Genomic DNA, 26,680 nt, shown 5'->3' on the forward strand with positions numbered 1-26,680 from the left:
AGGGCCCATACTCGCAGCTTGTCAATTTCAACATTTGGTCACGTGACCAGCGCCTCCCTGCTAAGGATGGGGATAGATTTCCACGTCAGCTTTACGTCTCCAAATTTCTTACTTCACGGATCTGCTTCAAAGAGGCAGCTGCATTAGAGAATCATGTTAAGCTCGGCTAATGCGGAGAGCCCGAGGTAGCCTAATGATGGATTTTGATGAGCGTGTCCCTTGCTCGTCAAATATGTATTTGCCAAGTTGCACGTACTACGTGTCGGGTCCTGATTTCTCCAGCCTCCCTTCTTTCCTGCCCCAGACCCCGTCTTCTCGCCCCATGACATACTCCTACTCCTCCAACCTACCCCAGGTCCAACCCGTGCGGGAAGTCACCTTCCGTGAGTATGCCATTGATCCGGCTAGTAAATGGCACCACAGGAACAACCTCCCGCATTGCTACTCGGCCGAGGAGATCATGCACAGAGACTGCCTGCCCGCCGCCGCCAACACGGCCGCCGCCGCCGCCGCTGCAGCCAGCATGAGCGAGATGTTCGGGAAAAACACCGCCGCCGTCTACCACGGCCACCACCCGGCTACCACAGCCACCGCCGCCGCCAGCGTCTCGTCCAATTTCTATAGCACCGTGGGCAGGAACGGGGTGCTCCCGCAGGCTTTCGACCAGTTCTTCGAGACGGCTTATGGCACGGCCGACAGCCACTCGGACTATGCAGGCGAGAAGAACGGAGAGAAGATGCCCCCGGGAGGGGGAGCCGCTCCCGGGCCGGCCGCCGCCGCTGCCGTCGGCGCAACGTCAAGTTCGGACGGGAGCTGCGCCAGGGACGCGGCATCTGCGGCGGCGGCAGCGGCTGCAGCCAGCGCCGCGGCCTCGGCTGCGGAGGAGAAGGAGCGGCGGCGGCGGACAGAGAGCAGCAGCAGCCCAGCTTCGTCTTCCGGCAACAATGAGGAGAAATCCAGCAGCTCCAGTACGTATAAAGGCAGCGCCCTGGCGCTTTTATGAAGCGGACTTGGAAATCTTAGCGCACCGCCGCTGTTAAATTTTTATATGCTGTTTTATAAGCATATGAGGTTTATGGAAGGGCCTGTAGATTTCCCCCAACAAAACTTTGTTATAAAAGGAGAGATCACGTGGCGGGGACTGAAATTGGCCGTGAAATACCCACCGGCCAATGGATGCCTTTTTAAACAAAAAAGAAAAAAAAGAAAAGCCCCCCCCTTAAATCATAAAAAAGAATAAAGAGAGAGAGGGGATGGTGGGGAGAGAAAGGCTCTGTGGTCAAACTCTTGAAAATATAATAACGCACGTTTTGCGCCTGTAAATGTACCCAAAAGGGGATTTCTGAGTCCTTTGATATCCATGTAATCCTGTGATTATTTTTCTTCTCTCTTTTTTTGGATTTTTTTTATAAAAGCCATGTGTTGCCCCAGAAGCCTAGTTAGAAACTTGGATTCAAAGGCATCCCAGTTTTTTAACGATTGCCCGGGAATAGCCTTTAGCAGAAAAACTAGCTGCCTGCACTGTAGCAATATAGTTAAAGCAGCAAATTAACCTAAGGCTGGCCCTTTTTTGTCTGAAGGAAGCCATTTTCCTAAGACACTGTGGCAAGTATGTGTTGCCTTCTGCCCAACAATTGCTATTCAACCTGTCACTGCCCGATTTTATTTTTTTAATGTAGATTTTTCTTGCTCCTCATTCCCCCCCCACCTTCAAAAGCCTATGAAAATAGCCTTGTAATGAGCTGTAACAGGAAATGGGGACGTGTTGTGTGTATGTGTGTTTGTAAGGAAATATAGCACCAATATTTAATGTAAAAAGCCTTTAAACCTTAAAGGAGGGGGCTATGAACATTAACCCCAGTGTGGCTATGAAGGAGCGAAAGGATTTAAGAGAATATTGCAGATTGGAGATTAATTTTTAAACACACACACCCCAGATGAGAGGGATAAGATGTAATTAACTAATGGTTGTCCTAGGCGCTGGGGTACTGTTTTGTTATTTTTAAACAAAAGGAAGCTGCACACAAAAGCAAAACCAAGTTTAAGATTAAAAAAACCCTCGGTCAATGTACAGCAGTCCATTTGGCTTCTCAGATCATAGTGGCATAATGTCCTTCAGGGGTTGAACAAGCGATGAAGCTCTCTATGTCCTCTCTTAAAACTGAGATGCAAAACTGGGTTGCAAGAACAGTGTCACAGCTAGGTTACCTTACAGAGAGTCTGCCATCAACCTTCCTAACCTTCCCGCGCCAAGCATTGTATTATTCGGAGACTGCTTGTACAATGTCCATCTAGATGTTGTGCACTGCAGATTCTGCCGACTAGGGAGTCAGTAGTTTGGACACTGTGGGTTTTAATTTCATAGCATAGCGCCTCAGGTCTACTGCTTGAAGTGATGCTTCAAAGTGAAGATGTTGGGATTTTGGAATATTACATGCAAATATGTTCCTAATATAAAGGTCAAGCTAATACAGCTGCAGAACGGAACAGAGCGTCAACTTTATGTAGCTAATAAACCAGGCCTTTTCTCAATGGTTCAACCCAAGAATGTCCCTTTATTAAATATGAATTGCAGTCGTCCCCCAGCCCTATCTGATCCCAGACTTAATGGCTTCTGCCTTTTATTTTTATTTTTTTCATTCCACAGGTGGACAACGCACCCGTAAAAAGAGATGCCCATACACCAAATATCAGATTAGAGAATTAGAGAGGGAATTCTTCTTCAGTGTCTATATAAACAAAGAGAAACGCCTCCAGCTCTCCCGAATGCTCAACTTGACCGACCGTCAAGTAAAAATATGGTTTCAAAACAGAAGAATGAAAGAGAAAAAAATTAACAGGGACCGATTACAATATTACTCAGCTAATCCACTACTTTAAAAAACTCGTAGCGTTTTTCAAGATGAGATTAAATTCAGATCTCGCCCATGACAAGGTCAAGCCACAGGGTTACCTATGAGAAGGAGGTGTGCAAAGTGACGGAGGACGCTGGGAAAAAACACCACACTAATTTTTTTTCCGTCCCCATAAAAATGCAAACCAACTAAGGTTTGCCCCTACTTTTCCCTCCCCCCCTAAAAAAGTTCTTCTTAAAGCTCTTGACATATCAACTGGAAACGGTTTACACCCTGGACCCGCATTTTCAAACATGCCACCCCCTTATTTTTCTCTGAGGGCAATTTTATACCTCTTACCTATAGACACAGCAACTCATCCCAATGTGGGTTCACACGTGAAAAAGCGGGGAGTGAGTTATTGGATTCGTGTCGGTCTAAAACTATGTTACTTTGGTTTTACTGTGGAACATTGCTTGAAAGGCTACCCATGGCTGCACCGGAGCCTGATGAACTACTGCAAAAGAAAACCTACAGGAGCCCCCCACAATCTCTAAATGCACAGCCGCCGTCCCACCACCTTCCCCTCCTCGGCCCTTAAAATGACAAACCTTCCGCAAGAGCGGTTACCCTCTTGACCAAGTTCAAAAAATTAAACCAGTTGCAAAGCCAATCATAAATGTTTGTAGAGGTGTAGTAGTGTTGAGTCTAACCGTGCTGTTGATAGGGAGTTATGGCGTGGAAGGTTTGACAGTCTCCTTTTGAAACCATTTCAGGTATTAATTTGCCATATATGGTAAGGAAACAATCACTGAACAATCAAACACATAGCCACGTGCATTAGCTCTCGTTTTAAAAAAACACAACAAAAACTGAACAACAACTGTCGAAAAGTGGCCATCCCTTTGGAGACAAATCATTATGTTCTTATTTAAATGCTTATTTTTTTTTAACCAAACAAATAAATAAAAGTGCACGGTGGGGTGGAAAGAGAGGGAGAAAGAAAGACTAATCGAATAGCTCCAAAGGGGGAAACAGTAAAAGGAAGGAAGCTTCTGGCTTCTGTCTCACAAACTTTCTTCAGGAAATACCTGTGGAGAAGGACAGTTTGGCAAATACCACACAACACTTAATTGGACCCTGGATGTGTGCAATGCACTGAGATCAGATCATTAAAATAACTAGCGTTTTCTTTCCCTTAGAAGCCCAAGCAGAAGGCAAACAATGTAAATATGGTGGATTGGTTTTCAGATCTTTTTGTTCACTATTAAGTGTCGAAAGCCCTACTTAATCGCTCAGGCGGCAGAATCAAAGAACGGAGAGTTCCCTGGAGTTATTTTAAATATATATAAAAGAAGTATATTTCCCTGCAGGAACCAAAGCGAGAGTGAGAAATAGAGAGAGAGAGAGAGAGAGAACAACGAATTTTAAATGAAAGAACTATTTAAAAGTCTATATCAGTTTACAAAGGATATTGTGTTTTATTGTAAAAGTCGCTTGCTGTCGAGAATATCTGAATGTATATTTCATACGAGAATGGTGTTTTACAAGACTTGTACATTTTTTAATGATCCGTTTTGGTTGGTATATGTTTTTTTACGGTCCTTTTCCTTGGAAAATGTCGAGTTTGTCCTTTAAAAAAAAATCTGTGCAAGAAAGATAAGCTGACTAGAATGTTGTAAAAATCACCAGCTTCGAAAAGGGACACGATTTCTTTTACACGGTTCACAAAACGCAATACCTTTATATTCCAACACTGTTTGAAAATATGTATCGTCATATATGTAAATACTGTTTCTTTTACTATGCGAAGGTCTTTCGTGGCATGTATACAGTGGTACGGCGCACAACAAAAATAAACATGTGGGAAATTTATAATAATAATATTTTTTAATCCCTGTGTTGTATTCATGGATATTCCTTGATCTGGGCTCTGAGAGTTTGAATCATGGCTACTGAATGGGATGCTTTCATTGAAATTCCATTCACCTATTGCTTCTGGTCCTTCAGGATAAGGCAGTGCAACATGTCTGGTATTTATGAATGCGTAGGCTGGCAGACTGCAGCGAGCTTGAGGCCAGGTTTCACCGGTTTGTAGAAGTGGGGGTGGGAGGATCACTCCTTCCAGTAACTGCAGATTACAGACTTCATACATTTGCTCACAGGTGTAAAACCTATTAGAAAAGCTGGTGATTATTTCTGGGTTCGTCCGGTCTTGTTTATCTCGGGCGCCATATTTCTGAACACACTCCTTTAAGTGCCAAGAAATGTTTGTGGCAGGATCTGATCCCCAAAACGGCAATGATAGCGAGGCAGGATGAAGCATATTGGTTGAAACGTGTTGGTGCCTCTGTGGTGATTCCTAGGGAAAGAGGATGAAGGGGCATTCCTCGTGCAAGTGAGGCCCAGATGGGCTGTGTGTGGTTTTCGTTCTTAATCTCTCGAGCGGGGGGGGGATTTAAAAAAATTAAAAAACGCCACCGAAGACCTTTTTGAGGATGTGGCATGAGGTTGATTTTCCTCTCTTACACTTAATCAGGAGAGAAAGTACATACTGTTTTTCCCTATTGTTTATTGGCTTTGAACTTCTGTATTGCTTTGGACATCACCCATAACCTTGAGGTGAAGGGCTAACTGGCTCTGGGCTTTTGCTGACAACCCCCACCTAAGCCAGACAGCGTCTGGTCAAAGGAAATGTACAAAGATGAAGCGCGGGGGGAGAGGACAGAGAGAGAATGGAGCTCACTTGCTTGTTTGTTTATTTGGCTAGCATGCTACAAAGGAATGCAACTCTTAAAAGGGAGAGATAAAAAGATAGATGGAGAGAAGAGAAAGAGAGGGAGAAGACAGGGAGAGGACTAGGCGGGTGGCAATAAATGTTCAGGCAGCAACTTCCTTCGCTAGTTAAAAATTAACTGGTTATTCATCTCTAGGTTGAGTCATGGAGTTTCTCTAGTTTTGTGGAGAGGCTGCTGGTGATTTCCTGGCCTAGTTAAAAAAAGGTGGGGGGGGGACATCCCATATGTGTTGCCGGGACAATACAGCTATAAAAGTGCCCTCGACTCCCCCCCCTTCTATTTGCATACTGGGAAAGCTGGGCTATAAACGAGGCGGAGGTTAGTTTCAGCCATCTCTGAGCTTTGGAGGGTAGATCTGCGGAGGGCAATTGTCTGCGCTAGCTAGCGGCTAGCATCCGTTTAACGCGGGGCATTTGGAAACCGGCTGGCAGGTCAGCACTGCGGAGGAACGCTGTTGCCACAAGATGGCGATCTTCAGATCAATGTCAAAGCCGCAGTGGGAGAAGAGGGGGAGAGGAAGGGGGGGTTGAAATCTTGGCCTTTGTTCCCCTTGCGTTCTAGGAGCTGCACATTATATTATTTCACTTTCCACGCTCAGATTTGTAAAGGTAAGGTGAAGCCGATTGCTCACTCCTTCACGGAGAAGCCAGGAGTTTCTCTCTCACACACACTCTCAAGGCTGACTACTCCGGACTTCCAGCGCTTCCATAGGGTGAGTATTTCCTTTGAGGCTAAGTTTGGTTGATTAAAGAGGAAGCAGCTCTTATCAAGGTGCATCTGGAGTGACCTCTAGGTCTACTTGCTCTCGATTAAGTCTTTTCACGTTTATTTTTATTTCTTTTTGGAAGTGAAACTCCAAGGGTGTGGTGTCTTTTCGGAAAGCCAGTCATTAAAAGGTTGGCTGAGTGGAAAGTATTGTTTTAAGACTTGCTAAGTTTAGAGAGCAACTATTCGAAAGGAGTGGAGAAAAGATTTTCAGGTTGAAGGTCTGCCAAGCAGTTCACGCGGTGGTGAAACAAGCGTAGGTAGGCCAAGACGGAGGCTTTCTTATAAAAGCTGCATCCCTGGGAATACAGCACAGTATTATGAATGTCCACGTTTGTGTGGAGGACGCTAGGTGTCTTCTATCAACTAGATCTATAGCGGCGTAGACTGAAAATGGCAGCTATTGGACTTGAGCTGTGGTTTGCTCATTCCAGTTTGGCCGAGTTCGCCCGCCTATGGTTGGTTTACAGCGATATTTATTAAATGCCTTTTTCTTCCGAGGCAACGTCACTCTCCTCCACTCTAAGCAGAAGAAGCTGGAAATCGATATAGCTGGATGTAGAGTAGAAGCTCCTTTCGCTTAACACCCCCACCTCGGAGCGATCTCATGTAAAGCCAATTCCTGGGTGGAGGTTGAATTTAAAAGATCTCTTGTTGAGCCTGTCTCTATTGATCTGCAGTGTACTTGCTGCAGAGATATTCTGAGAGCAGAGCTATAATCTGGAAGGCCTAACCCTTGTAGATAATAACAGGAAATTTGCTTAACCACTTAGAGCTGCGGTCATCAGCCTACTTGCTGCAGCGAATTTGCAGGGATCTCGTGTTAGGATTATGAGCGGGCCAATTACTTAAGTAGGACTGAGGGATACCCAGTTTACCTTTACTATACAACATCCAGAGGGGATATTCTAAAGCGCCTGGGATCAGATGCTAACCGTGAAGTGTAGCACCCAGGACAGATTAGGAGGAGCAGTCCTGATTTCTTAAGCAGTCGACGAGCTGACCTTGGGATAAATTACAGATTACAGATGCTCGGGATGCGTTTCCCCTTTACCCCACTCAGATAGGCCCAACTTTATTCGAGAAGTCTGCCTGTGGTATTAATAACTTCTTCGGCTTGCATTTTTTGGTCCGAGTCATGTGTGTATGCTAGAAAGTCTTGAGCACGCACCGCTGCTACTGAACTGTGATTTCTGAAGTCCAATGTTAAAGCTTTACTCGGTTATTATGGTGGGGTGGAGGCGGCCAGGCGGGAAGACCGAGGGAACTTTTCTCCAGTGTTTGTGGAAACAAAGGCAACCGATTCATAGGAGGAAAACGTTCAGCCCAACAACTTTCTTGCATTGATTTAATCAACTTCTTAGGTCTCATTAGCAGATCATGTCACCAGTTACCTCGTGCTTCTGTAGTAATAGCAAGCATGGTGTCCTCTTTTCCAAGGGAACTTTCCTCTAGAGCTTATGGAAACAAAGGCAACCGATTAACTGGAGGGAAACGTTCAGCCCAACAACTTTCTTGCATTTATTTAATCAATTTCTTAGGTCTCATTAGCAGATCATGTCACCAGTTACCTCGTGAGTCTGTAGTAGTAGCAAGCATGGTGTCCACCTTTGATAAAATTTTAAGCATAACACAAATGAGAGGTCTTCCCTTTCATTTTAACAAGAAGAAGAAAGAAAAAGAAATTAGCAAAAAATGAATAAATATGTATTCAGAAGCATACTTTTTGGTTTTGATTGCTTCTCTTTCATTTTATCCAAAAATATAAATAATAAACAGGTTTCCACAATGGTTGGTCTCTGAATATCCTCTGGTGGTAAAATTAAGTTTGCTGTAGATGTAGGTCAGAAAGCAACCTTCCTTGTAGCTGTTTCCTTATATTCACTCTTCCCCACCCTCTTCGATTTCTAATAAGCTTGGGATAGTGTGCTTGGGGGAAGAGGGTGATAATTACTCTGAGTTTATAATATGCTGCGATTGCTTTTTCCGCACACAAGCCCGCCTAAGGGTCTTTAAAGAGGCGTCTTCCACTTCGACGTCTCCTTCGGATATCTAGTATTTCCCATCCCACCCCAAATCTGTGCAAAGGAAATGCCTCTGAGAAGGAACAATGGCCGAATTTCAATATAATTTTATATTATAATTTTACGTTGTAACTTAAAAATGCAAATACTGTAGATATCCCTCCGCGAACAGCTGCTGCCTCCTAGTTTGAAATAGTGTACCAAACTCACGTTGAAAGGAAAGGAGAAACATAGGTTCAAACATGCGCCTCGCTTTGACTTCAACATGTTATTGCCTAGCCTAAATTATTCGAAGGGATAAATCCAACTTCGCTGGAGTCAGATCAATGCACTCTCTCCAAATTTCGTTGCTACATGCACAACATAATGCGCTACTAGAACCAGACGGAAATCTATGACGGAAAATGCTAGATATGTGTCTGCTAGCCTGGGCCTAGGCTTGCTAACCCAGAATTGTGTCGCATTAAATTCAATAGGGCTCAAGTCTCAGGTTAAGTGTGAGCAGGATTGTAGTATTTAATAGCTTTCTTATGCTCCGGATACTCTAGCTTAGGCCTTGGAACGGCCTTATTTTGAATGTGAGCCCCACTGAGACCTGAAAAGACTTGTGCTCTGCTCCCATTCCTTAGGAGACGTTGATTTGGGAGAGATGCCCTTGACTTCAACTGAATTTACGTCCAAGTAAATACGCATTCATATACGTCTGTGGTCCCAGCCACTCTCGCGCGGAAGGATGTCCTATTGAAACCAGCAGGACTTCCTTCCCTACCGACGCGTTTAACACTGGGGTGCCAGGCTACGATCCTGCGCTCGGTTGCCCGCACATAAATCCCATGCCTATCAGAGAGAAGAAGGAAGGTAGTCACCAGCAAACCGGTGAGCAGAATTTCAGCCAGACCAGAATCCCAGCTGCCAGGAAAAAAATGGGTTTAAGGTGCAAACGAAGTCCAAATTTTAAAGGAAATAAATCTCCCAAACCCGATCGTCGCTCACTCTTTACCCTTCACGCCCTCTCCCCCCTTCCCCCCTTTCAACCTGAAAGAATTTCGAAGCGAAGATAAAAAATTACTTCGGTAGTCGTTTGACACCTTTTCTTGGCGCAGAGATGCAGTTATTAAAACGCCTGATGGAAAGCCGCCTGTTTAGAAATTTTTCCAGAGGGAAAACTGCCTTGGCACACAGTCACATTCTTGACAACTGACACTTTTAATATTAAATAAGTGCGCACTGATTGTATTAATTTGGGTGAAGATTTACAAAATGCAATCTGCGGCTATATATTTAAAGGCAGGCAGCCTTCCGACTCCCATGATAGCTTTTACACTTTTTCCTTCCTCTCCGCGCCCCGTCACCGCCAGCCCCTTCCCCGCAAAACCTCAATTTACCCATGTCAGAAATATAAAGCCCGTTTTAATTAGCATACAAAATAGCATCCCTTTCTTAACAATGTTGTACCTTTTTAGTTCCTCCTGGAAATAAGTAGTGGATAAATCATTCTCTTCAGCGAGTGGGATTTTAAAGGAAGAGAGACCGAAAGTAGTAGGGGGGGGGAATCCCTCCTTCGATCTAACTTGGCTTAAGTTATTGTGTCTTACTTAGCCCTTCCAGTCTTTTTTAATTTTCACTTCAAACTCATAAAACAGCCTAACGACTGTACTAATGCAGGCATTATATTTCTCTTGGACCAATAACTGTGTTGTTGATGTTGTTGTTTAAAAAATTAATAGGATATCGGTGACTCCGCAGTGTACAAGAGCTCGTCTCCCCACCACTCACCCCAAACTACCAACCCTTTGGGTGGCTTCTGAGAGCCTTCGGTCCATTCCATAACTCAACTACGGAGACTCTAGGCTTTGCCGACCCACACGCTCCAGCGCAACCTGGTTGTAGAGCTGGTTGGTTGTTTGCTGGTGCTTAACCCGCCAACCCTCCACCCACCCACTTCCCAATCTCCCAGACGAGTTTGTTGGCAGCAGCAGAATGAAAAAGCAGTCATTTCTCTCTCCCCGCCCCCCCCCGCCCTGCATAATAGTCTCAAGAAATGCTATAAAGTCCTGGTTAATGTCCGAGACACATTGTTAAGTGTTTAAAATGTTACCGCTACACACAATGCACGCCAAAGTAGTTTAGTTTGCTCTAGAATTGACCATTATCTTTTATAGTTAAAAATCAAGTGCACATTATTAGTTTTACTTCACTGGCTTTGACGATGCTTTTGGCCTTGTTAGCGATTAAAGAAAAAGGCGCCGAGAGCCGAGTTCACGAGCTCCTCCTCGCGCGATCCAAAAGCTTCCCCGAGTCAAATGCTAGCCTTCTCTTTACCATTGACCTCCCCGGGCTTCGGATCCGGCCCTGGGTGCCTTGACCCTCAAAGCCCAGACGCTTTGGGTCCCACAAACGCAACCATAAAAGGGGGCCCTGGATATGAGAGGCCGCTTCCTTATAGTACCCTTGATTGCAGAGGGTGCGTGTGTGTGCGTGTGTCCAGCTGCAAGCGGTTCTAACCTGAAAGAAAAGAGGTTTCAAACATCTTTTCCTAGCCCCGCTCCTCTGGTTTCGACTGTGGGTTTCCCCTTCGATTCTTCTCTTGAATCTTAAGAGCAGAAACCAAGTCTTGCTGGGATGGATCCGACTAAAGGTCCAACTGACCTCCAAAGTGGCCCACGGGGTGCCCCTGGACCTCTCTGAAACAGGACACGGTCAGTCAGTCGCCCCTGCACTTATGAAATGCGCATTCCCGTATCTCCAGGATTTTCGCCTTCGCTAGACTCACGAATCGGCTCGACCTTCTTTAAAGAGAGGAATGGCTGAAGGGAATTCTTTCCATTGGGATATATAGATTCGCAATCTTTTTATTTAAACTGGGGGGGGTGATTATTATTTTTAAACAGACTTCTCTTATCTTTCCTTTCTTCGCCAACGGACCCTTCCCCAGGTAGACGGCTGTTGTTATTGTTGTTGTTGCATAAGTAGCAATATTTTTTGGATCTGGCAGATGAGGGGTGAAGGCGGGGATCAACACACCGCACAGAGGGACGAGATCCCCCCTCCTCGAAGTTTTGATCTACCTGATTTTAGCTCCTCCAAGTCCTGGGGAAAGGAAGGTGGGCCGTGCGCGCGGGTCCCATTTCATTGCACGGAGATCTGCTGTTACAACTCTAAGCCCATTGATAATAGGTTTCCAATGTGCTAGCCCATAAAAGTGCTCCTTATATGGCATTAATTTTGCTAGAAGTCATATTGCCCTCCTAGGAATCTGATAAGAACTTGTTCCTCACACATTAACACAGTGTAAGTTAAGTCGAGTTGGGGAAACACGGACAATATTACTCCAGGGTGTGGGGAAGGCGGCTCTTCTTATAGGCTGCTGACCCCCTGCTTCTGGTTGTTCTGCCTACATGCTTAACTTGTGCTGGAAGCCAGCAGAAGTGAAAAACCCAGGGTGCAATTTTTGGCTGGTGGAAGAGGAGATGATAGGTGAGGGTGATGGGTATGGCGGTGGTGGAAGTGGCTTAAGAAGAAGGACGTCTTGCCTGCCCATAAAGATTTTACGGGCCCGGCAAAGTTGCAACAATCTCTGCCAGGCTTCCCATCCGACAAGCCAGAAACCTCAGGAGGCCCCTCTTCGCGTTAACTTCCCTAGGAGAGAACTCACGTTCTGTGTCCTGTTGCCTTCTGAATGTTTTAGAAGCTAAGCGGAGGGGAATCCCAAAAGGAAGGGAGGGAATTTCCCCACTTTTGTAGGCAAAACCAGGGCGTTATTAGGCACGCGAGGCTTGGCAGATCAATCCTACCCCACCCAGCCCTCCGTGGTGTGGAGAGGGGGAAATGTGCGGAGTGGCATATGAGTGGCATCCTTTTTGCAGGACTCGCCCTGCATTGTATGAAAGCCAAGGGTAAGCCGTGCCAGAGAGAGAGGGTATATCTGAAAGCCACCCTCTCTGCTGCACTCACTACACCGAAGGCTTGGTCAGGAAAATAAGGCAGCGCCTTTGCCTCCCGATTCCCTTGGCATTCTTAGCGCTTTTGAGGGCTTTATGGACGAGGGAGTGGGTGCCAAAACGGAACCGAGCAGAAGATTTACAGCACAATATTGAATTGTTCAAAAGAATATTCCTACTCGCTTGGGAGCAGAGACAGGCGATCATTTAAATCCTACCAGCTGGGGCGGTTTGGAAGAAGAGATACTTAAGGCAGGGATTTGTAACCTTAAAAAAAAAGTTAAACAAATATTTATTTGTTTTATTTTCTTGAAAAAATAATAATTCTAAAAGACTCCATGGACAATAAGAGATGTTATTTCTCCCAAGTTTTTATTATTTCCAAACAACGTGTGCCAAGAATATGAGAGACAAAGAGGCAGAGAGAGAAGTGGAGTCCTTATTTCGCTCCCCCCCCATTATAAAATCTATCTATCTGCCCCCGTCTGCCGATCTCACTCTCTTGTCTGCTAGTTGTCTACCATCTCCGCCACAATTACGAACTGGCTACACAGTTTTGTCTGACAGTCCTTTTTAGCCTTTTATGGGTTGATAATGAAGGTATTTTGAAATAATTTGCTTGTGGCGCACTTTTGAATCTATAGTGGGTGTGTGATTGTTATACTCCCCATTGGGGGGGGGGACCAAAAACGAACACTACCCATTAGAATTTAATGTTAATCTGAGGATATCTCGCATCCACTTTCTGTGAGACCTTTTGCTACCCTCATTCCTACAAGACACACCATATATTTCTGCTTCGCAAGACCAGATACGGAAGACTTCAATACAATACTTGCTTACTGGGTCAACAAAGATGGGCTCTTATAGTTACTGTTGCTTCTGCGGCGCTAGACAGGACTATTATTTCACAGTGGCGCTCCTCAGCCTCTCGGCTGAGGTTCACTTCTGAGGCGGCATTTCTATATGCACACTTAGCTGAAAGTAAACCCACCCATCCCATACTGGACACAGTGGGACTTGCTTCCGAGTAAAACACGTATATGCCAATATTCAAAGATGGGAGCCAGGCTTGAGAATTTTCTTCATTAGTGTCGTTGTCATCTTGAGGAGACATTGGGTGACTTTATGATGCCCGTAAACCTTCAGGGCTAGTGTGGATGTCAGATTGGTTTAGAACTTCCAGTGGCCCGTGATGCCATAATCACCACCACTAAAAATAGGTAAGCAAATGCGTGTCCCAGGGCTTGACAATAAATACTGAGGCTTGGTGGTTTTATTAATTTCATCACAGCCATGGGCTGTATGAGATGGGATTGGGAGAGCAAAAGGGGGAGGGGGGGAAATGTTGGTGGCGAGGTGGCAGAAAGAGAGAGAGGAGTTGGAATGTTGAAAGGTTCACTTACAGCTCGCTTTATGACCTAAACGCTTAATATGCTCCTTTGCAATTTTATATTAGCACATATGCTTAAAGAGGAAGCCTGGCTAAATTATGGGCTGAATTAAAATCAGGCCAAATTGTTTTTCTATTGTTTGACTCCCCTTTCTCCTCCGTATGCGCAAGAGCCCACGCGCGCCTTTCCCCCTCCTTTGCTCACACTCAGGCAAAAGGCAGCCTATATGTGGCAACATCAGTTGTACCCCGGGTACCTAGGCAAGGGCAGCTATGTGGCAACATCGATTTTACACACACACAGAGAGATATAAAATTCAGCAGTGGACCTGAGAGCAGCTCATTGCCTACGAAACCAAACGGGGAGGGGTTGCTGGCGAGGGCTGGGATTCCATTGGCTGCACGCACTCGCCGTGGCGCGGGGGTATCTCTAATCATATCCAGCATGTTTTGCACAAGAAATGTCAGCCAGAAAGGGCTATCTGCTCTCTTCGCCAAATTATTCCACCACGGCCATGGCATGCTCGGAGAGCCCCGCTGCAAACTCTTTTTTGGTGGACTCCTTGATCAGCTCAGCCTCGAGCAGAGGGGAAGGCGGAGGAGGAGGAGGCGGGGGCGGCGGAGGAGTTGGAGGAGGCGGAGGCGGAGGAGGCGGCGGCGGCGGCGGCTACTATCCCAACAACAGCGGTGTCTACCTGCCACAGGCGTCCGATCTGTCCTATGGGCTGCAAAGCTACGGGCTTTTCCCGGTCCTGAGCAAACGCAATGAAGGCCCTTCTCCAAGCGTGGCGGCGGCTTCTCACGCCTACATGTCAGGGATGGAAGTCTGGCTAGATCCCCCCAGGTCCTGCCGCCTGGAAGAGCACGAGAGCCCGCAGGCGACCTCCTGCTCCTTCGCTCCCAACATCAAAGAGGAGAGCTCCTACTGCCTCTATGACGCCGAGAAGGGCCCCAAAGAGGCAGCGGCCACCGACTTGTCCGTTTTCCCAAGGCTGAGCTCGGAGGTCTGCTCCATGAACAACGTGACAGCCGCCGGGGTGCCCGTCCCAGGCTACTTCCGCTTGTCTCAAGCCTACGGTACTAGTAAGAGCAGCGGCAGCAGCAATGGCAGCAGCTACAACAACAGCAACCACCACCATCAACATCATCACCAACAGCAGCAGCAGCACCATCCGGGGCAGATGGTAGTTCCTTCCCAGTTCGCCCCGCAACCTCAAGTGCGCTTTGAAACTCCGCCAGCGTTGACTCCTGCAGTCCCACCGCCGGATCCGGGGAGAAAAGACAGCGAGGATTCATCCCCACCAAGCACCTTGGCTTGCGTGGCCCAAAGGGGTGAGGAAGAAGGGCAAGCTTCCTCTTCGGCCCCCGAAGAACTCTCCCCGGCTCCTTCAGAGAACAGCAAGCCCTCTCCAGAGAAGGAAACGCTAGGTAAGCAAAATAAATAAATAAATAAAATTTGCACTACTCTCTACCCGCCTAGCTCCCCCGCCCCCGCGCACGGCAGCCGGCCCCACTGCCACAAAAACCAGGAGGGTTGGGTGGGTGGGATGCGATAAGGGGGTGAGAATCGCCCAGAATACTCGAAGCCCCCTTCGCTGGCCAAAATGGCCATTCATAGAGCGGCTTAGCGTAACCTGCTGAGCTGCCATTCATATTTGGAAGCTGGGATGCTGTAAAGATAAATAAATAAATAAATATTGGCATATCCACCACTTCGAGTTTATGATCCGTACAAAAAGGAAATAAAATAAAAGCTGAGTATGGGTAAAATCCTAAAGCAAAAGCACAGAGGGCTTGAAAAGAAACAAAATAGGAAGAAAATGAAAAAGAGATAAATACAGCTCTGTATTTCCTCGCCCCAAGTGATGCTGAGGTAACTGCAGAGATAACATAGATGTTTGTAAAGCGTCCAAAGTAAGCAAGGGGCCAGCGCCAATAAATAAGCCCATTAACAGGCTAAGTTCTAGTTTACGATCCTGGATGCCTTAAAAAAAAGCAGCTGGGTTAAAATTCTCTTCTATGAAGCACTATCAAATTAGACTGCTGGAGACTGCGCTGCGAGAGGCTCTCCAGAGCGCTACAAGGCTTCTCTGTTGAAATATACTCAGGGTCATTGGAATGAATGGGAGCTCTACAAAAATGCCAGAGTTCCTGATCGGAGCTCAGTCATTCATTTCAACGCGCGGGGATGGCGAGTGGCTTTTGCAGAATAATTTTCCATTTCATTATGCCACTAAAGGGAATAAGAAAATAATAATAAGAGCTTTTAGTTGTTGTATCTCCCACAATTCTGAAACAGGACGCAATGAAGCATGTTAAGTGTGTACACATATATGCATATGCATATCGTTATCTAAGTGCACACAGAGAGAGTTGGGTTTCCCGTCCCAACCCCACCTCCAGTTACATGTACTTCCAAAAAATAAAGAGAAACACACATGTGCTTTTAAAAAAAAAAGTGCATCATCAGTGTGTGCTAAACCGCTAAACTGCCCAACGGTTTAAATTTAATGAATACATCGAATTTGGAAACGCACAGCCCGTTCCTATGCATGCTTGTTTGCTGCATCACTGAATTAAACGGGCTTGATTCTCAGTAACGCAACATTCCTATACCCGCTTACCGCGAAGTAAGCCACACTGAACACAGTGGGACTTACTTCTGAGCGAACATGCCAAGGATTGCTCTGGAAGGGTGTGTGGGGTAGCTTAGATGGGATTGCAGTCCTCATTCGCCAGAAGTATTAGGCATAACAATTCGAAAAAGCCATCCAGGTTTGTTTGCTTTTTGGGTGTTTTTTGTTGTGTTTTTTTTTTTGATCGAGCGCTTCAGTGGCGTTGACCACATTTTTGAATAATCTGGATTTAGGGGAGGGAGCAGGGGGCGGTCTCGGAACGAGTGTTTTGAGAACAAACGGCCAGAACTGAAGCAGGGGCAAAACCCTGTAAGACGCCACTGCCAAAGGCATTTGTGCGCATCTGTGTCAACTCCAAAAGCGAGCCGGTCTCTCAGACCAGCGAGTTACGGCAAAGTCAGGGAGTGTGTTGCAATGCTCGCTCTCCTTTGGGGGCTACCAATTTAAGAGGGACCCGGACAGGAACCCTGAAGGAAGGCCAGAGTGTCCTTCTCAAATTTATATTCGGTACTAAGTACAGTACGGAAGTGTCCCCCCACCCGAGCCCCGCTACGCCGCCCAAGTTTTCCTGGTGTTCTGGTAACCTTCCCATTTTTCTTATTTTTTCCTTAAAACTAGGCAATTCAAAAGGAGAGAGCGCAGCCAGTTGGCTCACCGCAAAAAGTGGCAGGAAGAAGCGATGCCCTTACACCAAGCACCAAACTCTCGAGCTGGAAAAGGAGTTTCTGTTCAACATGTACCTGACTCGTGAGCGTCGCCTAGAGATCAGCCGCACAGTCCACCTAACAGACAGACAAGTCAAAATCTGGTTTCAGAACCGCAGGATGAAACTGAAGAAAATGAACAGGGAAAATCGAATCCGGGAGCTCACAGCCAACTTCAATTTCTCCTGATGAACCCTAGGCACGCAACTTGATGGTTTAAACAGCTAGGACGGTTCCACCCCCCCCTCCTCACCCACCGGTCTCCTCCCCACCCCCTAAGCCTCTAGCTACTCGCACCTGTGTGGGTTCAAGCCTTTCAATTACATCCTCAGCCTCTCCATGGCCTCTTGGTAATTGATTTCGTTGGGATGAAGCCATAACTGATGCACACTACCCCATCCATGTCCGCTACTGCCCTCAGTGCATTCTCGGTTCTGGAAAGTCTGGCGCCGAGGGGGGGAAAAGGGTTTTCAGAACCCTAGATGCCTATTGTCCCCCCCTTCTCAACACCCCCTCCTCAAACTCCATTTTCAGAAAATTGAGCCAAATCAGAATGAAGGCAACTGGCGTTCTCTCCCACCGCACTGTAGTGATAGCTGGTGTTTTGGATCTGGGCCGAGGAAGTTTTGAATAATTAAAATCTGGCCACGCCGCTGCTTAATAGGAAGCATGCTTCTAGCCGATCCAGATAAAATCAGGTTATATAATATGGCGTCAGGAGCCAAGGCTGGCGCACTTATATGTTTGCTTGTGCCCAATCCCCCGCGTACTCAAAAAAATCTATATTTAATACGTATTACAACTTTTAAAATTGCCACGAAAATGATACCTCTTCCCCCTCCTCCCCCCTTCCCCCCCCAAAAAGGAGAGAGGAAAGTCTTTGTCTCGCTTTATTGGCTAAAATCTTACACTTTCTGGTTGTAGGTAATGACTTGAGGTAGTTTTTGCTTTGGATACCTTTGGGTTACCGCTAGTTACGCTTGGCAAGCACATGAAAGGAAGGAAGGAAGAAATCTCCTCGCTTTGGAGAGGAGAAACGACTTTGTCCACGGAGAGGTGTGTTATTCTATGTATATTGGACCACCAGAAGAATTTTTTTCCCTGTCTTGACTGTGGGGGACAGCAAGGGAGATAAAAGTTTTTTCCCTGGTTTCCTTGATACTGTGAAGTTACATGCGTTGAAAAGGTCAGGCGTGTAGTGCAAAGAGAAGTTTTTTTAAAAAAGAAAAAATATCTATGAATACAGAATATGTATAAATGTCTATTAATATTAATATTATTAATATTATTAAAATGCCGATACTGTTGCAAGCAAAGCATTCTGTAGCGTTATTCTCGATGTTAGCTCTATCTCTCGTCCATCCCCTCCTTACCTTAAAACCAATTAATTGTAATGCTGCCCTGCATGGAAGTAAAGCAACACACACACACACACACACACACACACACAAACCCCACAGGACAAAATGGAGACGTTGTTTATGTTTCTCTTGGAAGAAGAATAAAAGGCATGGAATGAACCACCCTCTTTAAAAAAAAATACCTCGTTTGTGACTGTTTATTCTCATGGTCCTACTTTCAGATCTCCAAGAACTTTTACAACAGGAATAGTTTGCCCGAGCCCCCTGCAATTACTTTAGGAATCTATTTAAATATTACCTAGACGGTCGTAATTTGTCTGGGCCATATAGCAATGGTGCTGTAAGGTTTGTCGGCTTTTGTTCAGTTTTATGACTTGCTAGTATATCTGGATTGTTGCTGTCTTGGACGAGTGGTTTTAGTTGACTGAGGAGCTGCACAGGCAGAGGAAGCCAAGGGCTATTTATTTGCAAAGCTAGAGGACTTGGGCTTCTCTTTATTTATTTATTTATTTTATTAAAATAACTCGCTGGTTAATTCACGAGGAAGGATCCACTTTTATTTTTTATTTTTAAACCAAACAAAACTACCCCGCTAGACGCTCGGAGCTCTTTTCAACTCCAGAGGAAAACCTAGATGCCCCACCCCGCAAAAAAGACGATTCTGATAAGGTGAGCACGTGGGAACGAGGATCTTGAGCCTTGTTCTCCTTGATCGATCAGCTTTTCCGCCATGATTTTTCCTCCCCTCGCTACCTGCCTGCTTGCGGATGCGCTTAAGCGGAGAATGTTTTGGCCTTAAGGTTCTGTATCATTGCGCGTTGATCAGCTCCAGAATCCAGACAAAGGCAAATCGGGTGGGGAGGGAAGAGAGAGGGGGAGATTGGAAGGGGTGGGAGTGGAGACGGTGGTGATGATGGGAGCCTGAAAGGGCTGTGTAGCCATTTCTTTTTCCAGACTTTGAACCCGCGCATCTTGATCGTCTCCGATAGCCTATGTATACAAGGATTCTTGCCTTTCGAGGCCTGTCTGGCCCCGCTGCCCCTTTCTCTAAGTTGCATTTTAAAAATAAATCATCCCCAATTCGATCCGTGGCTAAATTAGAGAACTATGATGGAACGTAGAGAGTAAGATTAAACGGAGTGACTTACAAAGTGGGCACAAAGGCGGTTTTAATGATTTGGCGGGTCCAGAAGAAGAGAACGAACTTCATTTATAAAAAACAACAACACAAAGAATGTGGAAAGTTTGTAGACCGAGATGAAGACTTTGGTGGAGAGGGCGGTGGGGGGGGCAGTGGGAAGGGTGAGGTCTTGTTGCTGTTCGGTTTTGCGAGGGGAGTGGGTTTTTCCCACCCCCTCGGAATCTGTTTCTTTTGGGCATTGGTGTCTCTCCATATTTATTCGTAGCGGGATCCTGTTTCGTAAGGAAAGCGGCAGTGGGGAGCCCTCTTAATTAGGAGGCTGAGAACTGGTCGGTGGTTTAGGTAGTTTCATGTTGTTGGGGCTGGATCTCAATCTCTCTCTACAGCACGAAACTGCCTTAATTACTTCAGTTTGAAATCATCAACCGGGTCTAATAAGAATAAGCGCCGGAGTCCATCCGTAGTAGTAATAGCAATACAATACTAATAATACCGCCTTTTACTGAAGAAATCTGGGAAGCTGCCATTCCTCGGCAGGCGTTAAGTCCCAATGCCATTGGCTTGCCTTCTGCGCGCCGAAAAAACCCGCGCCTTTCCGGCTGCCCCTCAATTAATCCATTTCAGCCAAGGTGGAAGAGGGGGGAAATGTTTAAAGGCGCTATTAGAGGAGACCTTCAAACTTAGCTAGGATCGGTTGTCTTCGGGTTTTCTCATGCAGGTTTCCTTCAAGGTCAGGTGCACTCTGCCAGTTTAGGAATGTCCAGATTTTATTGTCTAATCCCTATCAATGGATACTTTGATTATTGTCGCTGCTGTTGCTGGTGATATTATTCGCAAAAAATTCTGTTGCACTGCTGTTTTCCTCTCTATGTATTGGGTGTGTTTCAGTTACTCCGCTGTAAAGGGAGAGAATCTGGTAGCAATTTCCAGCCCTGCTTACTGGTTCTCTCTCATTATATTTTATTGAGCTATATTGCGTTATGAGGTCTCGCCGCCCGTCCGTTTGCGCAAACACACACACACACACAGAGAGAGAGAGAGAGAGAGAGAGAGAGAGAGAGAGAGAGAGCGCCCTTGCTCTCCCTCTACGTACAGTGGTGGCCTTCAGAATCACCCTTTTTTCTCTCTGCTCTTTCTCCCCCTACCCCGAAGCTAGAACAGTCCTTCCAATGTCTGCAGGGAATGCAGACCCTAAGGGCATAAGAGGCGGAAAGAGGGAGCCCGGGGAGGCAGAAAAACTCTGGAGGGGGGACCCCAAGGATTTATCTGTAGCTCACAAGGCCTCGGTTACGATCATTATTGGAGTGTGTCCGGGCGCCTGCATTCCAATGAGGCGGAATAAGCAACAGCGACCTCACTCGGGCTCCAGGCTGTTCTGTGCTGTCGCCTTGCCTTTTATGCGCAGCAGCCCAGCAAGAGGCAAAGGAGCTGCAGCGCCTTGTTTATACCGGATACACACATTGTTTACAGCTATTGTAAATGAACAAGACCTCTCCGTTCCATGTCCTGGGGTGGGTCCGGGTGCAGGGATATTGGGAAACGCACGGGAATATCCTTTATATTCCACACACACACACACCAAGTTTCCGAACGTTTCAGAGAACAATTAAAAGGGCTGGAGAAATCAGATTTGTTTAATTCTGCCTCCCACAAACACACACCATCCGGTCAATTTTTGGGGGAGACTTTGCCATGGTTGAATAACTTAAATGGCAAGTTCACAGAATAAGTGCTTCGGGGCATTGCTGCTTATAATATGGACATTGTGTGGTTATGTATGTGTGTGTGTTTGCACGAATGCACGTGCCTAAGGTTTGGATCTAGAGGAGGTACATATTCCCACCACGTGAATACAGAAAGAAGGCATTGCTGTATGCAAGCAGCTACAATAGCCAGCCTTCTGTATGAAGTCTGTGCTTCTTCTGAATCATTCCACGATTGTTTGGTCATTTATCTCGAGCAAATCTTATTTAAAATCTAGAAACACAACAAAACAGACAACCCCAAGAACCCGGAATTATCCATATCAGTGCGCAATACATTACCTCCTACAGAATACAGTATTATCCAAATCCTATTTGGACTACTTTTGTTTCCTTTTTTTTTAAAAAAGAAATCTTTATATGTCTCTGTGTGTACACATATATGTGTGTGCAGGAATGAGAGGGAGAAGGAGGTGGAATATATGTGTGTGTGTGTGGAGAGAGAGAAAAACGTTAGTTAATTACATTGCTTAGATATGTTTAGGAACATACTGATTACTTCAGACTCTGTGTAAAATAAGTAAATAAAGTGCGAGCACACACTTATAACCCTTAAACGGCGGTTTTATTTTTCCTTTAATCTGTCTGGTAGGTAGATTCAAGGGTTAAAACCTAATAATGTGTGTGTGTGTGTGTGTGTAACCAGATATAGTTATTAAAACTCTGAAGCTGCGACCATAAATGCACTCTAACTTGAAATAAATACTATTGAGATCAGCATAACATTTTTTAACCCGGGCGAAAATTTCCCGAAATGGGCGAGTCAATGTATGTGGGTTGTTTATATGTAACGGCTACCGTTCTGCACACACTTACTCGGGAGTAAGTCCCAAATTTATGTGTTCAGGGTAATGTCCAAAAACTGGTAGCCGCCTTATTCCAACCCGAAGCCTATTTCATTGGAAGTAATTAACAGTTCAAAGAAAGCAGGAATTCGGCTAATGAGGAACCTTTTTTCATTTCCATATTATTTGTCACTAAATGGAAGTCAGCTATATGAGCTACAAAGCCGAGCTATTAAAAAAATATTCCTGTTTATACTGAAAAAACAATACTTGCACCATATGAAGAAAATGGCGAAGCTAACATGCGAAGCACTTTGTATTTATCCCTTTCTATCATTTCGAAGGTGAATATAACAAACCATCTTTAAATTCTTTAATTTTAATGGTTCAGCAGCCAGCTTTTTTTTAGGGAGCTCGTGAAATGTTTATTCCTTTATTGTAACGCGAGCCTCACATTTCAAATTTCTACATGTCTACTCAAAAGCACTGAGTTCAATGGCGCTTCTAGGTAACTGGGTAAAGAGACTGCAGCCTTAGACTGCAAATTTACCCAGAAGTAAGTCCCACTGAGTTTAACGGGATTTACTCTGTAGTACGTGCCTGGGATTGCAGCCGGATCATTCCCGTTGTTTCCCACTCTCAAAGGCTTAATCCGGGATGAAAAGTCACTACCGCTTCCGAAACCCCAAAAAGTCATAAAAACATTTAGGAATCCTGCTGTTAAGATTATTTTTCTCCTTCGAGGAGGAAGGAAGTTCTGCCAGCATATTTCACAACAGCTGACTCTCGATTTTAAACAAAAATGACGTAAGACTTCCGTCTTTCCAGGAGAGAAACCGACTAATAATAATATTTTCCTCCTCCCTCCTGTTGAGGATATAGCACTAAGGCGATCACATACTTTAGCTGTAATTACATAGGAAGACATTTGTCTACATTTTTTTTTTAAGAAATGGCTTTGTTGAGGCATGGGAAGAGATTTCCAGCATCGCCCCTGCGAAATTATTCCTGCTGAGGATCTGTGAAATATTAATTGTTTCTTGTAATCTCGGGACCTTATGTCAAAAAAAGAGAACTGACTGCTAATTTAAGTTTTTCTCAAGACTCAGCTATTGGAGAAGTATGAAAGGGGAAAAGAACGCTGACGTGATGTAAAGCTAATGAGAACCATACTTTTTGCGTTCACAATATTCACAGACGAATTTCATTAGCACGCGGTTTCCTTGCTATTTGCCCCGTCTCTAGCCTGACGAAGAGTTAAAAAAAATAAAAAATAAAATAAAATACAGAGATCCTTATTCTATTCCCCCTCCTCCCACTAGCAGAACACAGCATTTCTTTCCAAAGAAAGAAAGAGAGAAATAAATAGGGGAAAAACGTGTAGGACAATGAATGCAAATGTCACCGACAACCCACCATTTAGTCATAACTTTAATCCACAACACTGGACTTGATCTGAGAACCGTATCACCTTCTCCTTGTTTTTCCTAGACGGCGGTAACCCTCCGCCGCTTACAGAAGCCATATAAGAACGTGCCAGAGAGTAAATAACTATTTGCACCTAAAATCGGCTCGGGAATGCGATCCGCCAGCGGGGATACTGCATAAAAAATGCAAGGGCGAACGAGGGTGCCCCTTTAAGGCAGGCGACAGGCAGGCTTTTTGCTCCTATTTGCTTTCATGCATGCTTAGGAATTAATCGTCATGAAGAGTGTGTGAATGTGTATTTTGTGTGTGTGTGTGTGTATTCCTTCCCCACCCATCCACAGACAGACACAGTCTCACACACTCACAGTCTCCAATATAGCTGTGCTTTATCCGGTTCTTGACAGAATGTGTAGTTACACTTCAGAGAGAGAGAGAGAGAGAGAGACAGAAGGGAGAAAATGCCCAGTGGCCGTGGATCCCCCGCCGCAGTCAACTTGATCGAGGGGGATGTGTCCGCTCAGTTTTATTCCCGCATAAAAGTTCTCTTTTGTATTCCTCCTCTTGACTTGGTCTCTTCCTTTCACCAAAAAAATAAAAAATTATAAAGGTTATCTAGTTGTCAAACCTGCATCAAATAACAGGGCATCAAATAACTTCTTGATAAAATTTCACAATATTATTTAAAAGAAAAATAGCAAGAAGGGTAATTATCTCCCACACCTGCAGGTTAAGCTAGTATTTGTGGCAGAATTGAAATGTGCCAGCGGTTCCTTGCCTTATTCTGCTGCTGGAATTATTTCGGGGGCTGTGCAGGGGGTGAGGGGAGAGGGAGAAGAGAAAGAGATTATCGAGGAGCCAGGAGGTGGGTGTTTGGGATTCCTGGGCTGTGGGTCCAAGAACTCTTAGATCGGAGGTGCAGATAAAGATGCAAATTTCGATATCGATTTGAGATCTCTCGCCCCCAGCCCCAGTTATCCTCCTGCTCTGTTCGGCGGTGGGCTGTAGGAGAAGGCAGATTCCCTTTTCGAAAGGGGAATCGTGTTGCATTTGACTTTTCCCTGCCAGCCCCAGTTAGCTCTGAACTCAACGGCACAGTATTATTTACAGTGAGTTCCCAAACTAAACACAATAGTATAATTTAACCTTTCCAGGCACTCGTAAATTTTTACTGCTGTGAAACACAGCGATGCAAATGAATATGCTCGTAGTTACTGACTTAATAACAACCCCGTGGCTCCCGAAACAATAACTCCTTATGAAATATAATAAATATATATTTAAATACAGTATGCCGCCAATGTTATTTTGCTTTTTTTATTGCTTCAATTATTGTATAATTTTATGTGAAGGTCTCCGATCACAAGAAGGGTAGCCTGTCTGTCTGTCTGTGTGTGTGTGTGTGTGTGTATGTGTGTGTGTGAGAGAGAGACTTGGCTTTTTTTTTTTTTTGCAAGGAACACGGGCCATTGATGGGATGATTAATTATGATATAAAATAGTCCGCTTTAGAAAGGTGGCCATACCCAAAATTCTGATCTTTTAATCTTGATCAGCCACAATTAAAACAAATATTGCCGTACAAGTTGTCTATCCCTTTGCATAAAAACATATGGCTTTGCTATAAAAATGATGACGGGAAAACACTGACCCATTAATAGCCTGCGGACTGATTTATACTTTATTGTTCTGCTGCCCGGCCATGTGACGCGAGGCAGCCAATGGGCTGACAGGCAGCCTTCAACTTATTAGGTGACTGTACTTCTTCGTGAGGACCAAGTTGTTACATGAAATCTGCAGTTTCATAATTTCGCCAGGTCTTGCCTCTCCTTTTTTTTGCATTGGGGCTGGGGCTTGGCTTGGATGGCTATGTCTTCTTCGGGGACGCTCAGCAATTACTACGTGGACTCTTTCCTCATCCACGACAGCGAGGAGCTGGTGCAGTCCCGCTATGGCTCGGCTTCCCTAGGTCAGCCGGCCAGGCAGGCGACCCTTGGAGACCACCCCGAGTTCACCCCGTGCAGCTTTCAGTCGAAAACGTCCGTCTTCAGCACTTCCTGGAACGCCGTGCACCCGCCGAGCGCTAACAATGTGCCCACCGTGTACCACCCGTACGTGCATCACCAGGCACCAATGGCAGCGCCCGACGGCAGGTACATGCGCTCGTGGCTGGAGCCCATGCCGGGCTCCTTGTCTTTCCCGGGCTTGGCGGCCAGCAGGCATTACGGCATTAAACCTGAACCGCTCACGGCCAGGAGGGGTGACTGTACCACCTTTGACACGCACGCGCTCTCTCTGACTGACTATGCTTGTGGTTCTCCTCCAGCTGATAGGGATAAGCAAGGCAACGACGGCGCGTTCTCGGAAAACAATGGCGAGAGCGAGGCGAACGGAGACAAGCCCCAGATCGACCCAAGTAAGTGCCATCCGCCTGGGCTTGGGCGGGAGGAGGGTGGGTGGGCGGGCGGGCGGGTAGGGGGCTGGGTGTGGAGAGCCACCGTCTACCGTGAGCTATGCGGCAATGGCTGCTGGGTGGGTGACTGGGGGGGGGGCTTCTGTGGTCATAGAAGAACGCCCAGCGGCACCACTGAGCTTTTCTCTATCTCTCTGTGTGTAGAATAATTGTGTGCGTAAAAAGGGGAATTTGGGTGCGCATGCATATACGCCTGTTTGGTGCCAGAGTCTTTGTAGGCTCAGGTCTATGCAGCCAGCTAGGTCTGTGTGTGTTTCTCAGCTTCAAGGTGCCAGCAAAGTCCAGCATGACCTCCCTGTCGCAACAGTGTGCAGGGGCGCGTCACCAGCGTGTTTTTCTGGGCACACGCTTCAGCTACAAAGCCTCTTCGGGGGGATGGGAGGAGAGAGCCGGGCGGTGTAAGGGGGGGGCGTGAGAGGGTGGTGGTCGCGCACAACCCAAGTTACTTGGGAGAGGCGAGGAAAAACAAAACATTGGATGTGAATCTGATCCCTTTGTGACGCCTAGCTGAGCTAGGAAAGCCAAGAACGACAACTGTGCATGTGTGTGTACCGGTATGTGTTTTCCCTAACTTCGTTTTAGCACTCTCTTTGGCGACTATTTATTCCACTCCTTTGCTTGTTGCTAACACCTTCGCT

The 26,680-nt window shown here is 45.9% G+C and overlaps 3 protein-coding genes across 3 annotated transcripts in view; all 3 read left to right on the plus strand.

Annotated features, from left to right (window-relative positions):
• Positions 1–25,969, plus strand: HOXA11 (homeobox A11). The gene is made up of 3 exons (XM_035129097.2): positions 1–968; positions 2,648–6,344; positions 25,896–25,969. Exons 1-2 carry the CDS (start codon positions 170–172, stop codon positions 2,878–2,880), a joined length of 1,032 nt encoding a protein of 343 aa, XP_034984988.1. The 5' UTR covers positions 1–169; the 3' UTR covers positions 2,881–6,344; positions 25,896–25,969.
• On the plus strand, positions 14,217–18,537 carry HOXA10 (homeobox A10). Its single transcript, XM_035129094.2, has 2 exons — positions 14,217–15,183; positions 17,010–18,537. Exons 1-2 carry the CDS (start codon positions 14,217–14,219, stop codon positions 17,282–17,284), a joined length of 1,242 nt encoding a protein of 413 aa, XP_034984985.2. The 3' UTR covers positions 17,285–18,537.
• The window catches only part of HOXA9 (homeobox A9), a 16,134-nt gene continuing 8,128 nt past the window's right edge, over positions 18,675–26,680 (plus strand). Inside the window, exon 1 of the mRNA XM_035129102.2 lies at positions 18,675–25,985. Within this exon, the coding sequence (XP_034984993.1) occupies positions 25,433–25,985 (553 nt within the window). The 5' untranslated portion in view covers positions 18,675–25,432. The remainder of the gene's footprint in view (positions 25,986–26,680) is intronic.

This window comes from Zootoca vivipara, chromosome 12, assembly GCF_963506605.1.
Source record: "Zootoca vivipara chromosome 12, rZooViv1.1, whole genome shotgun sequence".
NCBI classification, from domain to species: Eukaryota; Metazoa; Chordata; class Lepidosauria; order Squamata; family Lacertidae; genus Zootoca; species Zootoca vivipara.

Bases quoted from the DNA above. Each gene is read 5' to 3' on its own strand.
- HOXA11 (XM_035129097.2), top strand. From the start codon at position 170: ATGCGGAGAGCCCGAGGTAGCCTAATGATGGATTTTGATGAGCGTGTC. The intron at 969-2,647 runs GTACGTATAAAG...TTCATTCCACAG, and splicing joins GGAGAAATCCAGCAGCTCCA to GTGGACAACGCACCCGTAAA.
- HOXA10 (XM_035129094.2), top strand. From the start codon at position 14,217: ATGTCAGCCAGAAAGGGCTATCTGCTCTCTTCGCCAAATTATTCCACC. The intron at 15,184-17,009 runs GTAAGCAAAATA...CCTTAAAACTAG, and splicing joins TCCAGAGAAGGAAACGCTAG to GCAATTCAAAAGGAGAGAGC.